At 35.8% G+C, this 25,795-nt stretch overlaps 1 protein-coding gene across 3 annotated transcripts in view; it reads right to left on the reverse strand.

The window, feature by feature from the left end:
- Positions 1–307: 307 nt before the first annotated feature.
- The window catches only part of LOC101741538 (tyrosine-protein kinase transmembrane receptor Ror), a 59,059-nt gene continuing 33,571 nt past the window's right edge, over positions 308–25,795 (reverse strand). Inside the window, exons 1-8 of one of the 3 annotated variants that reach the window (XM_021349919.3) lie at positions 20,124–20,371; positions 8,649–8,730; positions 7,991–8,134; positions 5,998–6,098; positions 2,951–3,142; positions 2,470–2,683; positions 1,780–1,938; positions 308–1,585 (exon numbers count right to left, since the gene is read on the reverse strand). In XM_021349919.3, the coding sequence (XP_021205594.1) occupies positions 801–1,585; positions 1,780–1,938; positions 2,470–2,683; positions 2,951–3,142; positions 5,998–6,098; positions 7,991–8,105 (1,566 nt within the window). In that variant the 5' untranslated portion in view covers positions 8,106–8,134; positions 8,649–8,730; positions 20,124–20,371 and the 3' untranslated portion in view covers positions 308–800. Of the gene's footprint in view, positions 1,586–1,779; positions 1,939–2,469; positions 2,684–2,950; positions 3,143–5,997; positions 6,099–7,990; positions 8,135–8,648; positions 8,731–20,123; positions 20,372–25,795 lie in introns of those variants that run through there. The other 2 variants (XM_004929312.5, XM_012692875.4) reach the window with 2 other exon arrangements.

A 25,795-nucleotide genomic window follows, 5' to 3' on the forward strand; every position in this document is an offset into this window, starting at 1 on the left:
CGTCATGTTTTTTTCGTCAAATTTATAAAATTTCGAACAGCTATCTTCGGTAAAAGTATCTGTTTGTTTTAAATATTGACCAAGCTTAATGTTTAAATATTGGTCATCTTATTTACTGCCAAATAGTTTGAAGACTGATTATAAGTTTATTGAGTGTTAATTTTTTTAAATGTAATGTAAGCTTCAGATAATTTATTGATGTACCTTATAGGTAACCACCATTACCAATTCTTACCCTACTCTTTTTAATAACACACACTAACACAACAAATAGGTATGAAAATATTGGACTAGAAAGTAACTGTAGTCCGCTTATAAACAATTTATTAACATTCATTATTTTTTTATTATAGTAGGTAGTAGAAATACAATGTTCAGTCTAAGGATATCTTATGTTCTTATTTAGGTACAAAAAGATACAATATAAAGTGGGTTGGTATAATTTAATACACAAATTTACCTATTATAATACACATAACGCGAATTTAACGTACACGTATCTATTATATATTTTTTGGTATATAGCACAAAATTAAAATAAATACATGCCTACACAGATATTTCGAACGACATTTTATACCTAATTTATTATGAAAATATCACACACAAAACAGTTGAGTATTATTATCTCCTTATCAACCATTTTCCATTACAATTAGTATCATTCGAAAATCGCTCACAAATTAACATTCGGATTGATCGATACTATTACGTGAAAGGAATGTGGACGTGTGAGCCGGCACTATGTCCGACAGTGAAAGGCGCGACACGTATTGCGAATTCGTCGCCTTCGGTATCCGTCAAGTATACTCTTCTTCGTCTTCCTCTTCTTCACTAGACTCAGATTCGGGCTCATGATTTTCATCACCTAACAATAAAGTCAGATAATCAACTGGAGTTTGCCGCGCCGGGATCAGATACCCAGCAGAATCTTGAGAAGGATTTGGTGGTCGCGGCAGTCGCACTTGCTCGGTCGTAGTACCACCGGCCGCAGCTATTTCTAATTTTCTACAAATCTCATCAAAATCGATCCTATTTTGTGGATCGAACTGCCAGCATTCGCGCATCAACTCGCAAGCAAACCGAGGACATTCTTCTGGCGGCACCAACAAAATACCCTGTACGATTAGCTTTGTGGCATCTTCGTTATTATGCCCATAAAATGGTTGTTTGCCTCGGCTGTATATCTCCCAGAGTACGACACCATACGCCCACACGTCTGATTCGTGAGTAAAACGTGCGTACAGAATGCTCTCCGGAGACATCCACCGTACTGGCATTGGACGTTCACCGCCCATTTTGTAATAATCACAAGTGTAAACGTCTCTGGACATTCCAAAGTCAGCTATCTTAACTGTAAGATGAGATCCGACCAAACAGTTTCTGGCAGCTAAATCACGGTGGACAAATCTGCGGGAAGCGAGGTATTGCATGCCCCTCGCAACTTGTAGCGCTACGTGTAAGAGAGCAACTTCGTTCAGCGTGGGTGCAGGTCGAACACCATTGCGAGACCCCCTCAGGACACCGGCCAAATCACCCAGCTCCATATATTCAAACACCATCCAAGGGCTGCATATAACATTATCTGAAATTATCAATCAGCCATTTTAATAATTTCCTTCGAACATGCTACAGTAAACTATACTGAGACCTGAGAACTTATATCTCAAGGTGGGTGGCGCATTTACGTTTTAGATGTCTATGGGCTCCAGTAACCACTTAACACCAGTACTGTGAGCTCGTCCACCCATCTAAGCAATAAAAAAAAATTAAACTTACCTTTATAGACCACTCCGACTAGAGTAAGAATATTTGAATGTCTAAATGCAGACATTATTGAAACCTCTCGTATGAATTCCTCTTCGGCGCTGCGTCCAGCGCTTTCTTTCAGAACCTTAATTGCGACTTCTTGTTCCAAGTCATTTACTCGAAGCAAACCTAAAAAAAAGAGGGTTGCAATTATAATGTTTATATAATAAAACTAGCGGCCCGCTCCGGCTCCGTTCGGGTCTTTAACAAAATTTCATCGATACATATTTGACGTTGTTTTATTTTTTTAAATAAAAGAACACTCATTGCGGCATAACTATAATAGTTAGACATATGGTGTCGCGACACTTTTTGTAAATAATAATGTGTTCTACACAGTCGTAGTACATTATTTTATTCTAACATCAATAATTTTCGCAAGGCACGCGATATAAAGAATATTTTAGGTTTTTTTTTACACCTTGGGTTACATTATTGGAGTTTTAATAAGGATCGCTAATTTTTTCAAAAAAGATTATAGCCTATATCACTCGGGAATAGTGTAGCTTCCAAAAAGTGAAAGAATTTTTCAAATCGGTTCAGTAGTTTCGGAGCCTATTCAATACAAACAAACAAACAAATCTTTCTTCTTTATAATATTGGTATAGAAGTATAGATTAAGCTTCAAATTAAAGTGCGCAGTCATAAAGATTAGCTAACCTCTGTGCACCTTGCCAAAACATCCTTCACCGACTTCTTCGAGGAATGTCAAAGCGCTTCTATCTAAGAGAGGTACTCTGGGTTCTGTAGTGTCGTCGACAATCGGTCCGTTCGCCGGACCCGTGCCGGTCGCGGTCGCGCCGGCTCCGTACACACCGTACTGGGGGTTCGTTATATACCTTTCAGCGAGAAGAGGCTCTCCTGGCCGCACTCGCTAAAAGAGATTATCTTACATTTAAACAACAAGCAAATTATTTCACAACTAGTTTTTAGATGTTTAAATAAACGTAATTCTCTTATTTGTTCATTTATAAATTAATTACTCTTATGAATGTAGCAAAATTAAAAATGTTTTAAGATTAAAAAAGGAAATAGGATAGATAATGGGTAATAATATAAACCCCAGCAATAGCTTTAATAAAAATAGAATTGGATGAAATAATTACACCTATTAGTAAGTTAAAATGTAAAAGAAACATACCGGCTGAGTTTTTCCATCGACGCGACATATCCTTCGTCTAAAGTACCAAACTAGAATAGATACCACGAACAAAAGAAGTAATGCTCCACTAACTAGAGCTGCCAGAAGTACTCCTGTTGTAACGTGTACACCGGCTCCCACAACATTTGGTTCATTTCCAGTCGTTGCTTCCGCCAAAACTTCTCCACTGAACTAAAATTATAATTTCAATATTAAACATTTGATTGAGAATCAAAGTGTATTCACTTATGATGGTCTGCTTCAATCTTATATTTTTAGCTGCTACTGAAGTTAGATCGCGCTGTTTTGCGACTAACGCAAAACATGGTACAAAACACACGAATTTAATAAAATTCATAGAGCAGATTTTTCCATTTATTACCCACAAAGCTTATACATAATTCAACAAACTACAAACAGAAACACAGCTTATTTTTAATAGGCTGCAAAATATTACAATGTTTAATTAAATATGTAATTTTATGTTTATCTGTGCATGTTCATTTAATTTTGGTAGCTAGCAGTCTTGTTTAAAATACTGCTGTTAATCTTAATTTTATTGGCTATATTTTTGTGTTAGTGTTTCTAAATTTTTTTTATTCGGTTTTATGATATAAGATATCATATTCTTTCCTATCATCTGCTGCAAAATTTATTAATGCATGATAAAACTTTGCGGCTAAAGAAAAATCGGGCATTTCTACAGCTTGTTACAGCAGGGAGTCTGTTAGATTGTTACATTGTCTATACTAGTAAAAAGAACTGAAACGAAAGATTAACAAAACCGAAAACTAGTAAATTTTAAACATTTGCAAACCAAACATGCTTAATATTAATCAAATTATGTGTCAAAAGTAAATAACGAGTAGTTGTTTTAAAAATAAATTATTAGTATTATATGGATTTATGAATTTACGCCATATTTCGGATTTGTACGGATAACATCCATTAAAAAGTTACATACAAGAATACAAAGACAAAATGTCTCCACTTTTTACGTCAAATCGAGTGACATCCTACGTTATCGGCGCCGCGGCGCTGACCTATCATGAATATTTATCAGTCGCCATGGAAAAACACTGATTTGACTTTCCATCCCATATATTTTATTGGGCTTCAAAATCAATACTCTCAATGATAACCTTTATACACGAAATATTCATATACGATTGTATACTTCATACGATTTGTCAGTGCACTCTTTTCTATTTTGTTGGGTCGGTCAATGCACTTTTAGTTATCAAAAAGTTCAAAAAAGATATATTTTTATTATGTATCTATAACAAATTAGAGTGACAAAACTATTTTTACTGTAGATACTAGTAAATCTAGGAAATGTTATACTGTAATAATCTAATACCTAAGTTCTAAATCACCCGTGTCTTGTACGTAATTGTATTGACCTGATTCACTTGATCATCTAAGCTTCCTTATAAATTATCTTCCTACTTTTGTCTTTGAATACTGCTTGAGCCAGCACTTCTCTATATAAAAACACTACACATACTTGTTTTTAATGTCATTTATAACACTTATCGTTTTAGATACATTTACTGTTATTTCAGTGTAATTGAGATTATAATTTTGTATTTCAAAGTCGATCTGTAATTTATAATCAACGGAATTCCTTAAGCAATTATACCGCTGTCTATCTAGCAAGAGAACCAAACAAGGATTTCTGAGTTTAAGAAAAGTATTACGCATAAAACGATTTAACCCTGAATATACATAGTATGATGATCTTTTTTTTTTTTTTTTTTCCACCGGAGAAAATCGCCGGATCCCCACCCGCGCGGCAGGTGGGGTATGTGGGAGTTGAACCTCACTAAAAACTCCTGCCGCTCACAACCGGCGCCCTACCTCGGACCGGGCCGGAGCCCAGTCGGGGCTATTGAAACGGCGGGACAGGGTTGACGCAGAGCACATTACATCCATCCCACCGTCCCACGGACGCCGGATCGGTGGCCGCCAGCGACACGACCACCGGTTCCCTCGTTCAGCGGGCCGAGAGCCCAGTATGATGATCTGGGCAGTTTATGCATAAAAAGGCCAGGATATCATTATAATATTTTTTTTTAATGAGTAAAAACTAAATATTATTTGTTATTATTAATTTTTATTTATTCATGAATTTTGCTAGGCCATAAAAATAATGAACCAACAAAGAAGCGTTCAGAAAAATCTGCAAGCAAAATCGGTGGTAAAAGACTCCTTTTTAAAAGAACACACACTAATACGTGCTGTAACATAATATGCATAAACAAACCGCATTATGTCTTTTGTATTGATAGTAAACCTTGAATATTATAGAAAGACATGCAAGAAATTGTAAGTTCAAGTTGTTAACATCGTACGGTTATATTTTACGATACAAAAATTCTTTGGGCGCTGAGCAGAAATGTAAGTATAACTCCAACAGAGAATATAAAAATGACAAATCTTTTTCTGGCAAATAACTAAAACTAGTGGCCCCGCAGTAGTCGAGATTCGACTATTATTAATTGAAATTATAAGTTTAAACATTATTATGGTTCTATTGTCAAACACTTATATTTCGATAATATAATCACAGTATTCGCCAAAAGTGCACTATAAATCAATAATATTAAAGACAAATAATATTTATCTATTTTCAAATCGACCACAGACATTAAACATTATCAAAAGTTTCCCAATTGACAGTAAACAAAGAGTATATTTTTATGTATGTGTTGTGTCAAATACATGGTAGTGTGTATAATGTTTTCTTTATTGATTTGAAGTATCTTTTATGCATTATTAAAAAAAATATTAGCACTGTGCACTCCTACTCTATATTCTCTATAAGTGTGAGAAATTTCATACTCCTCCGTCCGCGCAATTTTCGTAAAAAGGGCTACAAAGTTTTTGCTTCACGTATTAATATATAGATTCTGTTTCAAATGAACGTTTATGGGCTCTCCACACTAGGTGAATTATAAGCTGGTTGGCCTACAAGATATAATAATAAAAAAAGGCTGCACAGATAAGAAGTTTAAATATGTACTAATTATGATGGATGAGCTTACTTGAGCAGTTGGCGGTGAAGGCGCGTTTCTTCCGTCGAATGTGTTAGTGGTGCGAGTCTGCGGCGGAATCACATTATGGATCGGTTTAGGAGTTGCCGTCACTGGAAAATAATCATTGTTTTTGAATTTTTTCTATCGCTATTTTTTTTATATATTTTTTATTGCTTAGAGGGGTGGACGAGCTCGCAGATCAGCTGGTGTTAAGTGGTTACTGGAGCCCATAGACATCTACAACGTAAATGCGCTACCCACCTTGAGATATAAGTTCTAAGATCTCAGTATAGTTACAACGGCTGCCCTACCCTTCAGACCGAAACGCATTACTGCTTCACGGCAGAAATATAGCAGGGCGGTGGTACCTACCCGCGCGGACTCACAAGAGGTTCTACCACCAGTAAAAACCACTATAACCACTATAATTCTTCCTAACGTGGCCGAATAAGTAAGTCGTCCAGTTTATTAGTCTTTATGCAATTATTGATAATTAATTCTGAACTCATTGATTTAAGTCTTAAGACATAAATTTAACCTAAAAATACATATTATTATACGCAACACGCTTCGTCAGATTATAGAAACAGAGTTATCAGCAACACGCTTCGTCAAAAAGTACAAAACTTACTTTCGGCTACAAGCATCGTCATAATGTAATTGTGTAGTGGTTCGATTCCACTACTTTTTCTATCATAGCTCCAAACGATTTCTAAACCATCATGAGTAGCCATGCTATGACCTCTATTTTTATATGTTACTACTATATACCTATAACTGATGAGAGGCAGTCAAACGTTACAGGTTAGAGGTTGTATAGCTGCTGATTCAGTGTCATTGAGATTTCGACCTTATTTTCCAAAAAATAACGCCTCACACTATGATATCTCTGGTAACTGCTTAACATCGGATGGTTATCTCGTCGGTTCAAGTATGACAATAAAATTACTGATGATACGGTATCTTGTGAGCCCGCACGGGAAGGTGTCTGCCTATTTCTGCCGTGAAGCAGTAACGCGTTTCGGTTTGAAAGATAGTCGTTGTACTGTAACTGAGTCCTAGAATTTATGTATCAAGGTGGGTGGCCGCATTTACGTAGCTGATGTCTATGGGCTTCGGTAACCACTTAACAACAGGTGGGCTGTGAGCTCGTCCACTCATCTAAGCAATAAAAAAAGCTATAAGAAATGTATGCCACAGATATGGGTAATTATGATTGTAAGGCTTCAACAGAATAATTAAGGTGTGGTTCGAACGTGAGGCCGCCGCCAATCATCTTCAAGTGCATCTCAAATCCATTAAACTTGAACGCACTTCAATTCAAAAATAATTACACTATTATTAGGCGCAATTCGTTTGTTCGGTCCGAATATATTTGGATATACCTACTTATCTTTTGGTTTATCTAAATTTTTACGGCGCATATTGCAGCTCTGCACTGGTGAGTCCTATACTCCAAAGCAGTCGTCGTATCTGTTTGACATATCCTTCTTCAAACGAGGCTTGTGGAGAGTACTTAATGGTAAGCAGCGGTTTCGCTCTGCCCCTGGCATTGCTGAAGTCCATGGGCGACGGTAACCACTCAGCATCAGGTGGGCCGTATGCTCATCTGCCTACAAGGGCAAAAAAAAAAACTCACCCTTCAAACGGCTGTTATGCTCTATAACTAAGACTTCTCATATCTCAAGTCGATTAACTGGCCATTCAAAGCCAGATCGACTGTGAGTTTGTTCATTCTATGCAATAAATAAATAGAAAGTTTTTCTTTTTTGCTAGGTGTGTGGACGAGCTCACAGCCCACCTGGTGTTAAGTGGTTACTGGAGCCCATAGACATCTACAACGTAAATGCGCCACCCACCTTGAGACATAAGTTCTAAGGTCTCAGTATAGAACAGTTACAACAGTTGCCCCGCCCTTCAAACCGAAACGCTTTACTGCTTCACGGCAGAAAAAAAAAGAAAGTCTATTCATGAGTAATATATGACAAGTAATGTGCCATACCTGGACTTCTTGGGCATTGCAAGTCCTCAGTAATGGGCATTCCGGTGGTCGTGCACCAACAGAAATGAACGGTACTGTTGTATTCCGTACACGCAGCTTCTTCTCCACAGGACATCGGCTCGCAAGCTCCTTGAAAGTATTTAACTGGAAAACGACGAATTGGACTTTGTTATTATAGTTCTACGGTGCTTTCTTCAGTTTTCGTGGGTTAGAGGCATAATTAAAACTTACGGTTTAATCTCGCGTTTCGCATTTAATTATATTATATCGAACGTTTCGAATTTTTTACAGTTTTCATGGTCACGGTGAAAAAATTACTGTAATTGCATTGTAGTAAGTTACGAACCCTTACTGTAATGCCTTAGACAACAGATTTTTTTATTTATAACCTTAAAGTAGCGAAATTTACGATGCCTTGTCTTTGGCTCTGGTAACCGGTTAACAGATGTAAGCCTGTTTTCTTAATCAAGGTAGTAATATTTCATACTAAAATAAAACATACACGTGAAAAGAAAAAACAGGGAAACGGGAGCAGAAACCGTAGAGAATTTATGACGATGCGTAACCGTTACCATGCCGGTGGTAATCGATAATGATTTAATAATTCTAGCCTTGAAACGTTCACTTCGAAGTTCAGAATAAAATAAAAATGCATTACTTGGTCGTGGCTCCGAATTTTCTTCCAGATTCAATTCATCTCTGGCAAACCTCGTCAGATTTTCTTCATGGCCCCGATGCCTCTGTAGGAAATGATGAGCATTATAATTTATCACCTAAGAAGTTAAGCGAACGAGCTTGTAGCCAGTGTGAACTTATAAATAAATGTACACCCTAATTGCCTCTTACTACCGGAGCCTAGTTCATACACAAAAAGGGTAAAAAAAGTGTTATAGCAATGTATCATCTAAAAGAGCAAATTGATGAATATTTGAAAGCATTTAAATCGTAAAGGTACTAGGTATATTACTACTCATGTCAATCGTATCTTGTAAAATATTACATTTCATAAATTCATTTTGATGGCATTCAACTTCAAAAAATCTCTTTCTGTGGACTGTTACAAACCGAAGTTATAATGTTTGAGCCATGTTTAAAAATAGTTGAAGTACCCTATGTATTAAAAGTATTTACTTGTAATACAAGCATTAAATTAAAGATGATAATATTTAGAATAAAACAAATATATAGTTACTATCTGTATACAATAAATCCAATAAACTTATGGTTACATGAAATGGAGTCTTTTCAGTGGACACGATAAAACGACACCAAATTTTTATTTATGCGACCTCATCAAGTTTATATTTTTAACTGTTAGCAAGAGTTTTTATAATACGCCTTTTCCGCGGACATCTTTCCTGTGGTCACGGCGTCCAATGTAAAGTCAATGTCCACAGAAAAGACGTAAGAAACATGCCTTAGTTGGTCTAAGTAGAGAAGAACTAAAAAAATAGTCGAACTGAGGACCTACTTCTTTTTTAAACTTGGTTAGAAAGAAGCATGATTTTGGCAACATTTTTTATTCTAACTTAGAGCCTCAAACTTTATAGTACATTTTATATACGCAATAAAAAAAATATAAATTTATTTAATGTAAATAGAGGAAACGAAAACATTTTTTTTATTTCTATTGATTTCGTTCAGAGGGCTCAAAGCTTGGGTCGTGCTTGGTCCATATCTTGCTTCGTTTTCGTGCATTTTTTTAATAAATATGCCACAAACAATCTAATCTAAAATTCAACTCTAAGAAGAAGAAAAAATAATAACCGTCATCACGTAGACTATACATTAGACACTGTAAAGCCATCATACTAAGACTATACGATATAAATATATGTAATGAGCATTACATATTAAAACTAATTAGCTATCTAAAGAATTATACAAAATACCATGGCTGTAAAAGTATTATCATTCGATATTTTTTGTTTCATAAGTCCACAGAAGGGATATCCCTTTCTGTAGACATTATTATTTTATTTTTTATCTTGATTGAAGTGATTATTATGACATTTTCTTTGCGTTTTTTTTAATTGCTTAGATGGGTGGACGAGCTCACAGCCCACCTGGTGTTAAGTGGTTACTGAGGCCATAGACATCTCCAACGTAGACGCGCCGCCCACCTTGAGATACAAGTCTCAGTATAGTTACAACGGCTGCCCCACCCTTCAAGCCGAAACGCATTACTGCTTCACGGCAGAAACAGGCAGGGCGGTGGTACCTATCCGCGCGGACTCACAAGTGGTCCTACCACCAGTAATTACACAAATTTTAATTTTGCGGGTTTGATTTTTATTACACTATGTTATTCCTTGACCGTGGAAGTCAATCGTAAGCATTTAATTTTGTTAAGTACGTATTTCAAGAAAAATTGGCACCCGCCTAGGTTTTTTTTCCTACCAAAGCTGATAGCCTTGAGAGGCTATTTCAGCGGAACCTTAACTAGTAGATGAGCTCACGGGGTTTAAGCCGGAGTGTTGCTAACACTGACTGACCCTAACAAGAGTAGTGCTTCGCAGAATCTACCACCGTATCGGAAACGCGACCCATTAAGAAGATCCGAGAAAGGCGAGAAACTCAGTGGGCTGTGTCTATGGGTTAATTCGCTTGTCTAGCCCTTCGTCGCAAGCGACGGGTTCGACGAGGACGGTGACCGGTGCTTTTGGTGCCTAAAAGAACCGTTAATGGATCGGGAGGATCCGTAATGACCTGCATTGGGTGACGTAGACTGTTTACCATTCGGTCTACAGGATCGGGTATGCCCGCCTAGGATTCGAACACCGTTGCATCGCTAGATACGAATGCACCAGACGCCTTATCCTTTAGGCTATGACGACTTCGAAAGTTTTAATATGTTTCCTATATTTCTCCACGATTTATTATTCTAAATCCAAATATGCTGCAAAAAGCAACTGCACGCATGGCTTGAGTGAAGTCATTAAATCTCAATTTAGGTATTTCCGAACACGTTGAAGTATAAATAATGTTAAATTTGATGATGTTAAGATTTGGTCAATGTCATTTTTTTATTTAACTCTTTTTTGTGTGACATGGACGACAGCAATGCCAGGTACATTGCCAAGACGGTGCCTACCGCTCAATATACCTATAGTCCATAAGTTTCGTTTGAAGAAGAATATATCATAGCGCTCGGGAAACACCATTGAGGGGAGGTCATTCCAGAGTCGGAGAGTGGGATGGTATGTGGCAAGAAAGATCTTTAGAAACGCACAGTCCATGAATGCTGCTATCCCAGAACTCGATTTACTCGATTATAGAACTTTATGAAATTATATTAAACTATTTAAGTGAAAGTCGTAGGTAATTTAAGTTTAAAATTTGAAGCTAACATCCGATTAGGCAGGCATGTTACGTTTCCGGAATATTGCGTGACATAAAATCTTACCGACACTACCGTAATACTCGTCTACCTAGTAAACGTAATGTTTCACTGCAATGATTTATTTATGGAGCATAAACTTGTAATGAAACTTAAACCTTTCAGTATTTATTTTCTTTGATTGCAGCCCCGCCCGCTCCGTGGGATTTATTATCGCTGCGTTTCAACATTTTAATACAAACTATAAATAACTTAATTGCTATCAATCAGAACGAATTTTCATATGAATTAAGTGTCGCAATTTTATTGATATCCCATTAACATATTGTTCATGTTTAAACGAAAATCATGTTAGAGTAATGTTATTTTCAGTCTTATTTTATTGATGTGATGGTAAATCAAAATAGGACATCATTAGTTTTCTAATATTTTAGATCGAAATTCAACAACGGAAATCGGAATAATTTTTGCACAAGTCGATTATGTACCGTGTATTCGTGTGAAGTATTTTTCGTAGTATGTATTTCTAGAGATTTTCACTGAATTATTTGATGACATCTTATCCTAACAATGTTCCAATAGAGATCTTTATCAGACATTAGGATCAGTTCTAAAGTAAATTTTTTTAATTTACAATAAAAATACTCTCTGAATTGAAAGCGTCTTCTTGAAGTCTGTTAAAAGATGAAATCGTGGATGTCCGAGAATTAATTTTGACAGATACGGTCTGTTGTGAGACCGCACGCATTCCGAATTGAAGGGAAAACATCTGTGCCTATGATTCCGAAATAAAAAGCTCGTATTGCACTTTACTCAAATAAAGTTATTATTTGTATTTAAAAATTAGTCATTTAGTTCAAAGAAGAATTTTATTGGAGGATCGATAATTTCTCAGAAAAAGGCTAGGCCACAGTTAATTAACATAGAACTGATAAATAAACAGCTCCTACAGACAGGAAACACTTCAATCAAATTTTATACAGTGGGTTGTCACGATTCGTGTTATAATGTAATTAGTTGACTAGAACATCTAATAATACTGAAACTTTGACATCATTTTGCACGGTAAACTTTGCATTTGCTTTGTTGAGCGAATACTCAGAGAATTCTGTATGAAGCAGACTTTTTTCCTGTAGATATCCTAACAACTTCACGGTAGATCCAAGGGCGGATCCAGGGGGGGGTCATGGGGGTCATGACCCCCCCTGAGCTGGTTCCAGGACCTAGGTGGACCACATATTGAACATAATAATTTTAGGACCACGGTTATGGAATATAAATAAGCTGTCTCATTCCAGGCGTGATAGTGCTTCTCTGGATGTCTTCAAGAGAAGATGACAATATGTACGTGTATATGTACAAGTTATTATGTGTTAAGTTTTTCAAGTGTACAATAAAGAATAAATATTTTTAAGTACAGTACTTACGTACATTAATAAAATACCTACTTTTTACTTGTATCTATTGTTATCAAAATTAAATTATAAGTTCTTGACTTGACCATGACTACGTGACCCCCTCCTGGCACCAAAGCTGTATCCGCCCTTGGGTAGATCTCCAAATATCTGTCTTTTCCTCAGAGTTTCGACTATTAAATTACTTTTGATTTATGCGAATAATAATATTATACATATAAAAAAAAGTGTCATGAGCTATTTAAAGATATCGTTTAAAAAATTCTTAGGTCGTGTGCCTTTTTTTAGATTATTCCTTTCCTTTGTCACAGAACAGATCAATTTTTTCCCTCTATCTATTCAGCTATACGCGGCTATTTCAACTACACGCGGGTGGATAGGGGAGCTCACGGGCTCAACCTGAGAGAATTTACTAAGACTAGCCCTAGCAAGGGTAATGCTTCGCAGAATCTACCACCGGATCGGAATTACGATCCACTGCGATTCGCTGTGATCTGATGATTGCAATTCTGCGAAGCACTGCTCTTGCTAGAGCTAATGTTAGCAATGTCCTCAGGTTAGGTTAGTTATGTACCTACTGAAGAGCAGGTAGTTCTTCATAACGTGTCCAAAATAACTCGAAAGAAACATCTCGAAACGTTTTTCAGATAACGAAGCGCCCTCGAATTCACATACTTTTTATTTTATTGTTTTATTTAAAATAGTTTGAGTGTTTTTAATGCTCATTACTTAAAGTCGTAAATTCTTTTGTTTTTACGGTATTTTAACTATCAATTTTATTATTCTAGATAAACAAGATCGTGCCTTGATTGCAATGACACAAGGGTCGGCTTCTCGATGCTAATTAATTAGTTAGAATGTTATGCAAAAGCATGCAAAGTTAATTAAATTGATAATGTATTTTAAATTAAGGTTTGTAATCCATTGTTTGACATGTAAACAATATACACATGTTTGTTTGTGATTGATTTGTTAATGAAGCTTTTAGTCTTGTAAATTTAATATAATACTTAATTTTTGTCTCCTTTTTATTATTATTTTATATTTTAAAGAGATATGTATTAAAACAAAGGTAAATATATAGGTGACTAGTAAAATAGGTAGACGTAAGGAAAAATGCATGGATTGCGTTAAAGACGATATTATGTGTAAGAGGAGAGTGAGCGAAGAAATGGTATATAATAGAAGAGTATGGAAGGAGAAAATATGTTGCGGGCAGAAGAATGATGATATATTAAAACAAAACATTTTTTGTAATTAACATAAGTCCAAAAAAATTAAAATTGGGTAGTTTTAAACACTTATGTGTGTTGTCTATAGTTTTAACTAGTGTTTTTCAGTGCAAGTTGCCGGGAAGGATCTGAACATAAATAATTAATTATTTAAATCAAACCTAGAAATTACCTGTGTAAACGTGAAGGTAATTAGCGTGTAAGCAGATACACACGTCAACAAATCGTGCATCTACATATTTTACAATTAATTACCTTTGTCAATGTTGTATGTTTTACTTTTAAAGTATAAAAGATATATTGAAAAACATGCTGTTAAATTTTATTAGTACTTGAAATACTTATAAAAATATAAAATCCGATTTTTTTTAATATTCGAGTAAAAATTCGTGACTAATTGTTAGTGGGAACTGTTACGCGCTTGGGTTCACGATAAATAAAACTATTCACTGAAATACTAATTAAAACTCAATAGCACGGCACATCAGGTAGACTTCACAATTCGCAACTAACTTCTTTGGCTTCGCTTCAGGTGATCCATTCGTTGTTTCACATCGAATAGAGCTGCCTTCATTTTTTTTTTCTACCTAAGCTAGTAGCTTTTAGAAGCTATGCCAGCGTAACCGAGCGAGTAGGGGAGCTCACGGGCTCAACCTGAGAGAATTTACTAAGACTAGCCCTAGCAAGGGTAATGCTTCGCAGAATCTACCACCGGATCGGAATTACGATCCACTGCGATTCGCTGTGATCTGATGATTGCAATTCTGCGAAGCACTGCTCTTGCTAGAGCTAATGTTAGCAATGTCCTCAGGTTAGAGCCCGGTGAGCTCACCTACTCGCTCGGTTACGCTGGCATAGCTTCTAAAAGCTACTAGCTTAGGTAGAAAAAAAAAATGAAGGCAGCTCTATTCGATGTGAAACAACGAATGGATCACCTGAAGCGAAGCCAAAGAAGTTAGTTGCGAATTGTGAAGTCTACCTGATGTGCCGTGCTATTGAGTTTTAATTAGTATTTCAGTGAATAGTTTTATTTATCGTGAACCCAAGCGCGTAACAGTTCCCACTAACAATTAGTCACGAATTTTTACTCGAATATTAAAAAAAATCGGATTTTATATTTTTATAAGTATTTCAAGTACTAATAAAATTTAACAGCATGTTTTTCAATATATCTTTTATACTTTAAAAGTAAAACATACAACATTGACAAAGGTAATTAATTGTAAAATATGTAGATGCACGATTTGTTGACGTGTGTATCTGCTTACACGCTAATTACCTTCACGTTTACACAGGTAATTTCTAGGTTTGATTTAAATAATTAATTATTTATGTTCAGATCCTTCCCGGCAACTTGCACTGAAAAACACTAGTTAAAACTATAGACAACACACATAAGTGTTTAAAACTACCCAATTTTAATTTTTTTGGACTTATGTTAATTACAAAAAATGTTTTGTTTTAATATATCATCATTCTTCTGCCCGCAACATATTTTCTCCTTCCATACTCTTCTATTATATACCATTTCTTCGCTCACTCTCCTCTTACACATAATATCGTCTTTAACGCAATCCATGCATTTTTCCTTACGTCTACCTATTTTACTAGTCACCTATATATTTACCTTTGTTTTAATACATATCTCTTTAAAATATAAAATAATAATAAAAAGGAGACAAAAATTAAGTATTATATTAAATTTACAAGACTAAAAGCTTCATTAACAAATCAATCACAAACAAACATGTGTATATTGTTTACATGTCAAACAATGGATTACAAACCTTAATTTAAAATACATTATCAATTTAATTAACTTTGCATGCTTTTGCATAACATTCTAACTAATTAATTAGCATCGAGAAGCCGACCCTTGTGTCATTGCAATCAAGGCACGATCTTGTTTATCTAGAATAATAAAATTGATAGTTAAAATACCGTAAAAACAAAAGAATTTACGACTTTAAGTAATGAGCATTAAAAACACTCAAACTATTTTAAATAAAACAATAAAATAAAAAGTATGTGAATTCGAGGGCGCTTCGTTATCTGAAAAACGTTTCGAGATGTTTCTTTCGAGTTATTTTGGACACGTTATGAAGAACTACCTGCTCTTCAGTAGGTACAGAGTTACGATAAATCGTTACCTAAGTGAAGTATCGATATTTTAAATTTTATGTTTATTTATCAACGTCAGATCGGATTTGCTGTAACCACATATTGTTTTCCGTGATACGTTGGGCGTTTTTATGGACATAAAGTAAACAAACAAAAACTAAAAATTTTATTTGGCCTCTTTTTCGGAAGACTAAGTTTGATATTATAATAAATGAATAGCAGTGTTCGGTTGATTTTGTTAGTTTTCGTTAAATAGGGTTGGCGATAACCGAATTTTCGACTAGTGTTGGGTAGCTAGTACATTTTAAATTAATCAGTCTCATTGATGTCTAAAATTTAAAACAACGCCTTTACTTATGTAATATTTGGTAATAGTGAAATATCTGTTTTGCTTTTTGTTTCCATATGAATAAGATACACTTAAACGGTAAGGTGTAATGCAGTCTCACAATGACGCTTTGAACTAAAAAAGTTTTTATTCTAATATTATATAAATTGAATGAGAAATATGATCGCTACCTACAGACAGATGTTTGTGAGGTTTGTTTACAAAGGCGATTTTAAAGTTTTGTTTATTGTTCGAGTGGAACATACGTGTCACACTTAAACCGTAAATTATGTTCCTATAAAGGCACACGTAACTCAAATCGGTAAGTAATAAATCTCTACCATTAAGATTTTATAACAGTTGGACTGTTCATTTTTCTTATATCTAAATTTCTTTTGCTATAGATGAAATTTTATATTGTTGTTGTTAGTACTGGCATAGGGCCATACATACGTATATACATACGTGGCGTGTGAGTCGTTTTTGTCGAGTGTATTTTATATTGTAGATTAGTATATTTTGTAAAGCATATTAGTTATATACAGTAACAGTGAAGCGTAATCGAGTTTCACTATAATAGTTAAATAAAGATGAAAATACTCTAAGGTTATTTTTCAACAAAGTTCGAATATCAAATACAGATAAGACCTACACAATTTTCACACAAAATAAAAACTTTTTTTTAATTATATTAAATTGGCGCTCTTATTATTCTATCCTATTAAACTGCACATCACCTTTAGTGATTATCAGAGACCAAATTTAAGACTACCCTACACCATGGACCATGTGGCTTCCCATAGTGCAGCTTAGCACTCTACGGCCATTTCCATTGTCGAGTACGTCAGGTTAAGCAAAATTCAAATTCGTCTTTTGTTTCAATGTCGTATAGACTACATTCTAATATTACTTTTCTTTTGTTTCGTAATGCTCAGGTACTAGCCGGGTCATTATCGGACGTCGCGCTACGAAACTAATCATATGTCCACGTAACGTCGAACTATTCATACAATTTCAGCATAAACAATGAGGGAGACGATTGTGAAACACGTCGGTGATTTGTTACACTGTACCGTCTGTTTTACATGCAAATTTTTGAATATTTGTTCCCTGCGTTCCGTAACTATATTTTAACGTGTTTTTTTTAATATTAGGACCTTGAATAAGTTCTCACTGTAATTCCGTATCGGAAAAACGATGTGTCTTTTGAGGCTATTCAAGAATCGTTCTATTTTTTAGCTTCTTCATACGAATGAAAAATATTAAATTTTTTTTTTTTCCTTAGATGGGTTGACGAGGTCACAGCCCACCTGGTGTTAAGTAGTTACTGGAGCCCATAGACATCCACAATGTAAATGCACCACCCACCTTGAGATATAAGCTTACAACGGCTCTCCCACCCTTCAAACCGAAACGCATTACTGCTTCACGGCAGAAATAGACAGGGTGGTGGTACCCACCCGCGCGGACTCACAAGAGGTCCTACCACCAGTAATTACGCAAATTATAATTTCGCGAGTTTCATTTTATTATACAATTATTATATTAAATAATATATACTATTCTTATATACTATACTATATATATACTATTATTATATATATTTTTTATACTATTATACATTGAGCTATATCAAACTAATGTTTTTACTTGTGGATAGTAGTAATATGTGACTGCACACGTAATGACCGTCATCTCTTCGGCTTGTGCTGCAAAACAGTTACTCAGACAGATTTGGAGGATGGGACAGTCGTCCGTGTCTCTAATATATATTTTTTATTGTATAGTCTAGTGAAAGAGCTCAAAGCCCACCCGATGCACAACTACAGGGTTCATAGATATCATCATTTGCACGGCATGACCAATGTCATACCATTCAAACCGAAACGTATTACCAAGCGGCAGAATAGGCAGGGCGTACTTATTTCTAGTTTTCTAGAGCCATTAACTAAGAATACCACTAGTAAAATATACGTGAATGTATTTATGGATATGTAGTGCGTGGTGGCTTAAAATGCATTTTAAAACTTAAAATAAATCTTTTTATTGACAATTTTAGTGTTGTGCTGTTTATTGCTCAACCGACAATAAAATTCCAAACGAATTGTGCCACAATATAAAAACTTAAAACTTTTCAAAAAGAAACTCACATAATGAATAATCAATTCATTCATACGAACGATCGACTCCGACATCCAAACCATACATAAGTAACACTAGAGATATTCTTCAAATCATAATCGAATAGTTATATTGTGAATATTTCATAACAATCGTAATATAATACAGATTTACGATCGTACTTTCCGTAAAGGGCGTGTAACAGAATCTGTATATATATATTCTTATTTCTTAGATCGCAACGAACATTTCTCAATCAATAGACGTTTATTTCGTCTAGTCTAAATTATTTGGTTATAAAATATGTTACGATGGAAGAATGGATTTTAAAGAGATATTGCAAAGATAATCTCGTTATCGATTTGTAATGCAGGAAATTAAAGGGCTTTGTGCTTAACTGAGATATCTATTTACTCCTGAGGCGAGGCGTAGAGGGGGGGCCATATAATGAGTCCACGTACATGATATTGGCAACACAAGATGTGGTCTCTGAATAGCGGATATGACGTTGGAAGAATTACCCTGTACTTACCATCTGGTACAGGCATGTATAAGCTCAGCGCAAATTCAAGGAGTTCATGAAGCGAACGATATCTCTTAGACGTCGCCAACTAGACCTACACAATGTACTTAACGTCAGCGAAAAAAAAAATTGTTATGGTTCGTGATGAAAGTAATGGAGTGTCAGAGTGAGATCGAGTGTCACCTAATGTCGACCTTTTGAAGTCGTCGTGGCCTAAAGGATAAGACGTTTCGAATCCCGCAGGCGGACTACCAATTTTTCTAATGAAATACGTACATAACAAACGTTCACGATTGACTATTACGGTAAAGGAATAACATCGTGTAATAAAAATCAAACCCGCAGTTCTAATTTGCGTAATTACTGGTGGTAGGACCTCTTGTGAGTCCGCATGCGTAGGAACCACCACCCTGCCTATTTCTGCCGTGAAGCAGTAATGCGTTTGGGTTTGAAAGGTAGGGCAGCCGTTGTATTATACTGAGACCTTAGAACTTATATCTCAACCACTTAACACCAAGTCGGCCGTAAGCTCGTCCCCCATCTAAGCAATAAAAAAGAAAAAAAACACCATCAATAATACAAATGAATCTATTCAAAAAGAAGTGAACAAATTAAAAAACATACCTATTTTTCGTATAATTTGGCTGGCACGAAATAAAAAATCTTCTAGACCCTGACTTAAATCGACCCCGACTTGATTACCGATGAGATTTAATACATGCATCGTATTCGAATGCGAGTCCAAAAATGGAATAAGATTTTTTATTTATTGCTTAGATTTGTGGACGAGCTCGCAGCCCACCTAGCCCATCTACAACGTAGAGGAGATGGCCACCCTGAGATATCAGTTCTAAGGTCTCAGTATAGTTACAACGGCTGCCCCACCCTTCAAACCGAAACGCATTACTGCTTCACGGCAGAAATAGGCAGGGTGGTGATTCCTATCCGTGCGGACTCACAAGAGGCCCTACCACCAGTAAATCGGTCTCGGATCTCTCAACAAAAAAAAAGAATTAATATAGTACATATTTCATTGGTAACTAAATCCTTTACCTCGATATATTTGATACTGTATTTACACCGCAAGATATTTCGTTACTTGACTACGACGACGCCAGCCGAGCTTGTCAAAATAGTACATTCGTGGTCCATCTTACTCGACAAATGCACCCACGTCGTATATTGATTGATCACCAAATAAATAACAATCAAATAGCACGGCTAGAGAAAACAATATGTCGAATTACTATTTTCAACACCTACGGCATCCAACAAACAAAGATACAAATGAAGGGTATTGTTAAAACTTTTGACGAACAATAATTGACAGGTGATTTTTATTGTGACATAGTTTTGAATAGAAATCGTACCAGTTATTCTAGAACTCTTGTCTTTGCCATAAAAGCACATTATATGAAATGGATATTAAACTCACAAAGAAAAAAGATTAATCGCGTGTACTTCCAATTTTATTATTGTTATTTTTTATTAGTTTAACACGATTGGATAAAATCTACACACATTTAAAATTTAACTAAAATAGAAAAAATGAATATAATAATATTATCGAATTCACCCTTTTGGGTGTGAATGCAACTTGCATGGCTTGCATGGTCGATTGTGAAGTCGTCAGAGGCTGACTTTTATTTATTAAATATTACAATAACAATAGAGATGTACAAACTATGAACATAAAAAAAACTGCAAATAAAAACTAACGAAAAACATTCAACAATTAAAAAAAAAGAGGAAAATTAACGCTCAAAAAAATCAAATGACGTCAAATGAGGAAATTGTTTTGACGTGAGCTTTTAATATGACAGACGGCGTTAAGATATTAAAAAAAATTAATTACGTTAGTTTTTCTATTTCCATAGTAGTTTGATGACACCACAGATTGTTACTGGACAGCAAGCAATCCTATGAGTCTTATGCAGCTGCTGTGTTAGCAATGATTTGAAGAATAAGTTAAGTAAAGGACACGTTTTTTTTTAAGGGATTTTTGACCTGGTAACTAAGACCTTTAGTTTAATTCTTATTTTAATTTTAATGAAATCATTTTTAAATGAAAAAACGTTGTTTAACATGAAACATGACTTGAAATGAAATGAAATAAAAATGAAATTAAATGAGATAAGATTATATGGGATGAAATATAATCTCAGTAAAATGGTGATCATTTACTGAGACTTTTTCAGTGAACTTTTTAGAGGACCGAAAAGTTACGTTCAGCGACTTTGTTTCATTTTCTCACATTTGTGCACTTTCACAGATACTAAACAATTAATAAACCACCCTTATTACACATTTAAACGCGAAGAAACACTAAATAGACAAAATAAAACAAATCACACAACTTTACTCCTCGCGTTCCCGCCAAAAAGTCCCAAAGGACACGTATCAATAAACAAGAGAATGTGATCCGGCCGTATATAAAATGAATGTAAGTTGCTTTTTCCGGTTCCTGTTTTGAATGGAATGATTCAAAATCGTGAGTTGATAATAGTAGTAGGAAGGAAATTGTGATTCTCAAAAATAAATGGGTTACTGTTTTTGGTAACAAAAGAAGAAGTCCGTGGCTTCGTTGATGGTGGGAGGGGAGCGGGCGCGCCGCCTGCGTGCACCTGGTAGCACAGGCGCGGGCCGATCATTAAAAATGTTTATTTAAAAATCCGACCGCTTAACGTGAACTCCTATACAAAACTGAACAATTCACTATTAAAGCCAAAGCGTAAGTGATTCAAAATTATTTTTATTAATTTGAGAACTCGATGTAAACAATAAGAAAATCTTATATATATCTCTTATATCTATATATATAAAAATTTAACACTCGCTAAAACTCGAGAGCGGCTGTACCGATTTGGCTAATTTTGGTCTTGAATTATTTTTGGAAGTCCAGAGAAGGCTTAAAAGGTTGATAAATATGAAAATGCTCGGAATTAAATAAAAATAACAATTTTGTTTTTCCTTTGATGTGTCCCCGTCGGACGGATTCCTTTTGTTTGTTTTAAGTTTATTTTATAAAAAAGCTTAGGTACTCCATACATCCTCATTTATCGACTGAGGCACTACGAAGTCTGCCGAGTCAGCTAGTTGAAAATAAAATAAGAATAAACAATAAAACCAATTTTTGAACAGGACAATAATAAACCAATTTTATTGAAAAATCTATTTAAAGTTTATCTTAGAGACATAAATATGATGTTCGCATTATTTGTTTAGCAAAATTGTAATGCAATTATATCATATCTACGTGCACTTATGTGACAAATAAATCTGCCATTCGTATGTTGACTATGCACATTAATTGGTTAAATTAGATAAAGTTATTTACAGCAATTAATTATGATCGATAACTTTGATCAATGATCATGTCGAGAGGTCTTTGCTAGTTATTTATGTACCTGCATATTTGTTGCATAACATCGTCCCGCGTCTACAAGCGCTCTGTCTATTTTCCTAATGTGTCGGAGCGCTCTCTCGCTCTACAGTGCTTTTTAACATAACAAAGATCTTCCTGAAATATCAAGAGCATATCAATAAAAGCATTAACAGATTCAAAAGAATAATCCTTCACTTTATTTATTCATATCATCAGAATTTTATCTAAAACAAATTTTAATGCGGCTTCTGATAAACGTTATGGAATTTTAACTCGGGATAATCTAACATTCGTCGAGACAAATTTTATGGCTTGCCACGACAATATTATAGCACAGATAAAATATAAAACTACGGACTAATTTTAAATATGTCAACACAATGTAAAAGTTCGTTAGGGCTGCGGCTGCGACGGATTTTAAATATGTTTGTTCAACAATAAAGGCGCCTAAGGACACTAAACAACGTCATAAAAAGTTTAAAAAGCTCTCAGTAGATCAAACAGGTCGAACCGTGTCGGTCGACAGACGGCGCGGTGTCATATTACACTCTAAGAACTTTTGGATGGGTCACATTTGTCCTGAATAATAAACACCAGATTGGTGTCAAAAAGAACACTTTTTATTATACCGACAAACCGTAAAGCCCCGTTCCTGCGCTGAACGAGTGTTTGTTTTTAATAAATCATCCGCGAAGGTTACCCTGGCCTTTGATCTGCCGATACATGTTTTACATTTTCCTTCTAAATTATTGTTTTAATCTTATATTAATTTTAACTCACAACAACTTTAGCGTCGTGGTTAACGTATTGTAATAAGTCAGTTTATGTGTAACTTTTCTAAATATCATTAAATATTTTAAAAGTCTTCTCTATTATATTACTACGAAGGCATATTTCGAAATTTCTGTACCAGCATCGTTTATTGAATAATAAAGTAAAGTTTATTATAGCGTTTCTCTGATAGCTTAAGCTATTGGCATTAATAATTTGGATATCATGTCTCAATTTGTGATCTTTATTTACATTGCCACTTTACTTAAGAACAAAACCAAAATGAAAATGATGTCTACTGCTGGTTGATGGAATTATACATATAGCCACTTTTAGTGAACTTAGTTATTTAAATAAAGGAGACATTCAAATGCAACAGTGATTGCACATAGGTACAATAAAGAATTCGCTAGTTATATCTATGAGTATACACCGGTGTAGTCGTATCGAGCGATACGACTTTGACGGTGTTCGAATGCTTTAACTGCAGGCACCAATTTTTTTTTTCCACGAAAGCCGTACTTACCACCTGTTCACGAATTACTTTCATAATAAAAGAATAACATCGTATAATAAAAATTAATAGCTGTAAAAATATTATATACGTCACTACTGGTGGTAGTATGTGGTAGGCGGTAGGACCTCTTGTGAGTCCGCGGCGAAACCTCGTCGCGGTGTTGGGGCAGGACCTCTCTTTGAGGGCTATCGTCGCCCGTATGGTAGAGGACCGGAGTTCGTGGGAGGCCATGGCTAGGTTCTGTGACTTGGTCATGGCGCTTCGTGAGGCTGAGGAGCGCGAAAGGGAATGGGATCCCTCTTCGGCTCCTCAGCGCAGAAGGCGGGGTGGACGGCGCGTGCGAGAGGCCGCCGCTCAGCCCTCGTAGGGACTATCGAGTGCCGGGTGCGGGGGCTCCCGGCACTCGACTGTTGGTCCGGTGGTGAAGCGGTGCAAGGTGGCTCCTGTGCGCCGCTCACGGTGTGTCGCCCGAGACGAGGTTCCACGGGATTTTCCCGGGGATGAAATCCCGTCTTAACATTAGTACGGGTACCGCCTAAGGCGAGACTTTCGGCGCGCATCGCGGTACCGTAAGTTTCGTGTAGTCGGTGTGGTGGAGCTCGATGGGGTTTAGTCGGTAGTCGTTCTGCGGGGCATGTGCTTCGCGCGCCTTTTTCAAGGCGTAGTCTCCTGTGAGAAATTGGGGGAGGTGAAGGACCTCGGCCCTTCTCTTCTCCCCTTCTTCTTCTCAGGAGGCGCCGGAGTCCGACATAACCCGGTTCGTTACCCCCCTCGACCGGGTATCCGTAAATGGATTCCCCAGCGTTAAAAAAAAAAAAAAAGGACCTCTTGTGAGTCCGCGCGGGTAGGCACCACCACCCTACCTATATCTGCCGTGAAGCAGTAATGCGTTTCGGTTTGAAGGGTGGGGCAGCCGTTGTAACTATACTGAGACCTTAGAACTTATATCTCAAGATAGGTGGCGCATTTATGTCGTAGATGTCTATGGGTTCCAGTAGCCATTTAACACCAGGTCGGCTGTGAGCTCGTCCATCTATCTAAGCAATAAAAAAAGTTAATAATAATTGTTCCGTCTTTAGAATCAAAATGTCTGATAATTCAGCTACTGAAATAAGCAAAGTTGTAGTTGGTAGCACCTATACCGTTAGGAAGTCATATGTAAATGAGTTATTTATATTAGGTTTAATGGAAGTATAAATTTAAATTAGCGAACCCGACACTCGTCTGAAATCCGAAGAATCTTTTATTACTTTTTTATTTGCTGTAGACTAAATCGTGAATCGAAACCATTCCCGAATTTACATGAATGCACATAAAAAAAACATCAAAATCGGTCCAGCCCTTTAGGAGGAGATCACTAAGAACACACGCACAGAACATATTAACATTCAGAAGAAGTCTCCTCATATGACTAAATTTTAAGGAATAGTTTCCAAGGATTTAAATTTATTACTTAAAAACTTTTTGTGTTTTTTCCACTGTATTTTATGTCATTTGACAATTTTAAGCGCTTACTATGTTCATTAAGAATATTCTAATGATACCCACTTGAGCAGAAGTATAAAATGTTATGCTTAAAAAAGCAATTGAAGATCTCATTGTCTCGAATAGGTAGCTAGAAGTCGCAACACTATTGGCCATTAAAATTAAAATAAACATGGTAGAAAGTTAAAGTTTCCGTGTTAATTAATTAGAAGGGATTTGCGTGCACCTGTGAGAAAGCGGCTGTAGAGAGGATGTGCCAGAATGCGAATCGTTCACGAATCGCGATTTCAAGGAAACCTCAGCAATACAGGTACCTAGAATGCCTCATTAATTAGCATATTTTATTATATGTATTTAAATATACTAACGCTTAAGCAGCAAAACGATATCAAATTACTACACTATCATTCGATGACACGGAAATAATGAAAGATACATACACAAGGTAAAAGATCTTCGTAAATTTTCTCGAATGCATCTTGTAATTTAAAAACTGTGAACATATAAAAAATATCTAATTAATTGATAAATAATAATTGTTTGGGTCAATACATTGAAGTGCAATGC

This window comes from Bombyx mori, chromosome 4 (assembly GCF_030269925.1).
Source record: "Bombyx mori chromosome 4, ASM3026992v2".
NCBI lineage: Eukaryota > Metazoa > Arthropoda > Insecta > Lepidoptera > Bombycidae > Bombyx > Bombyx mori.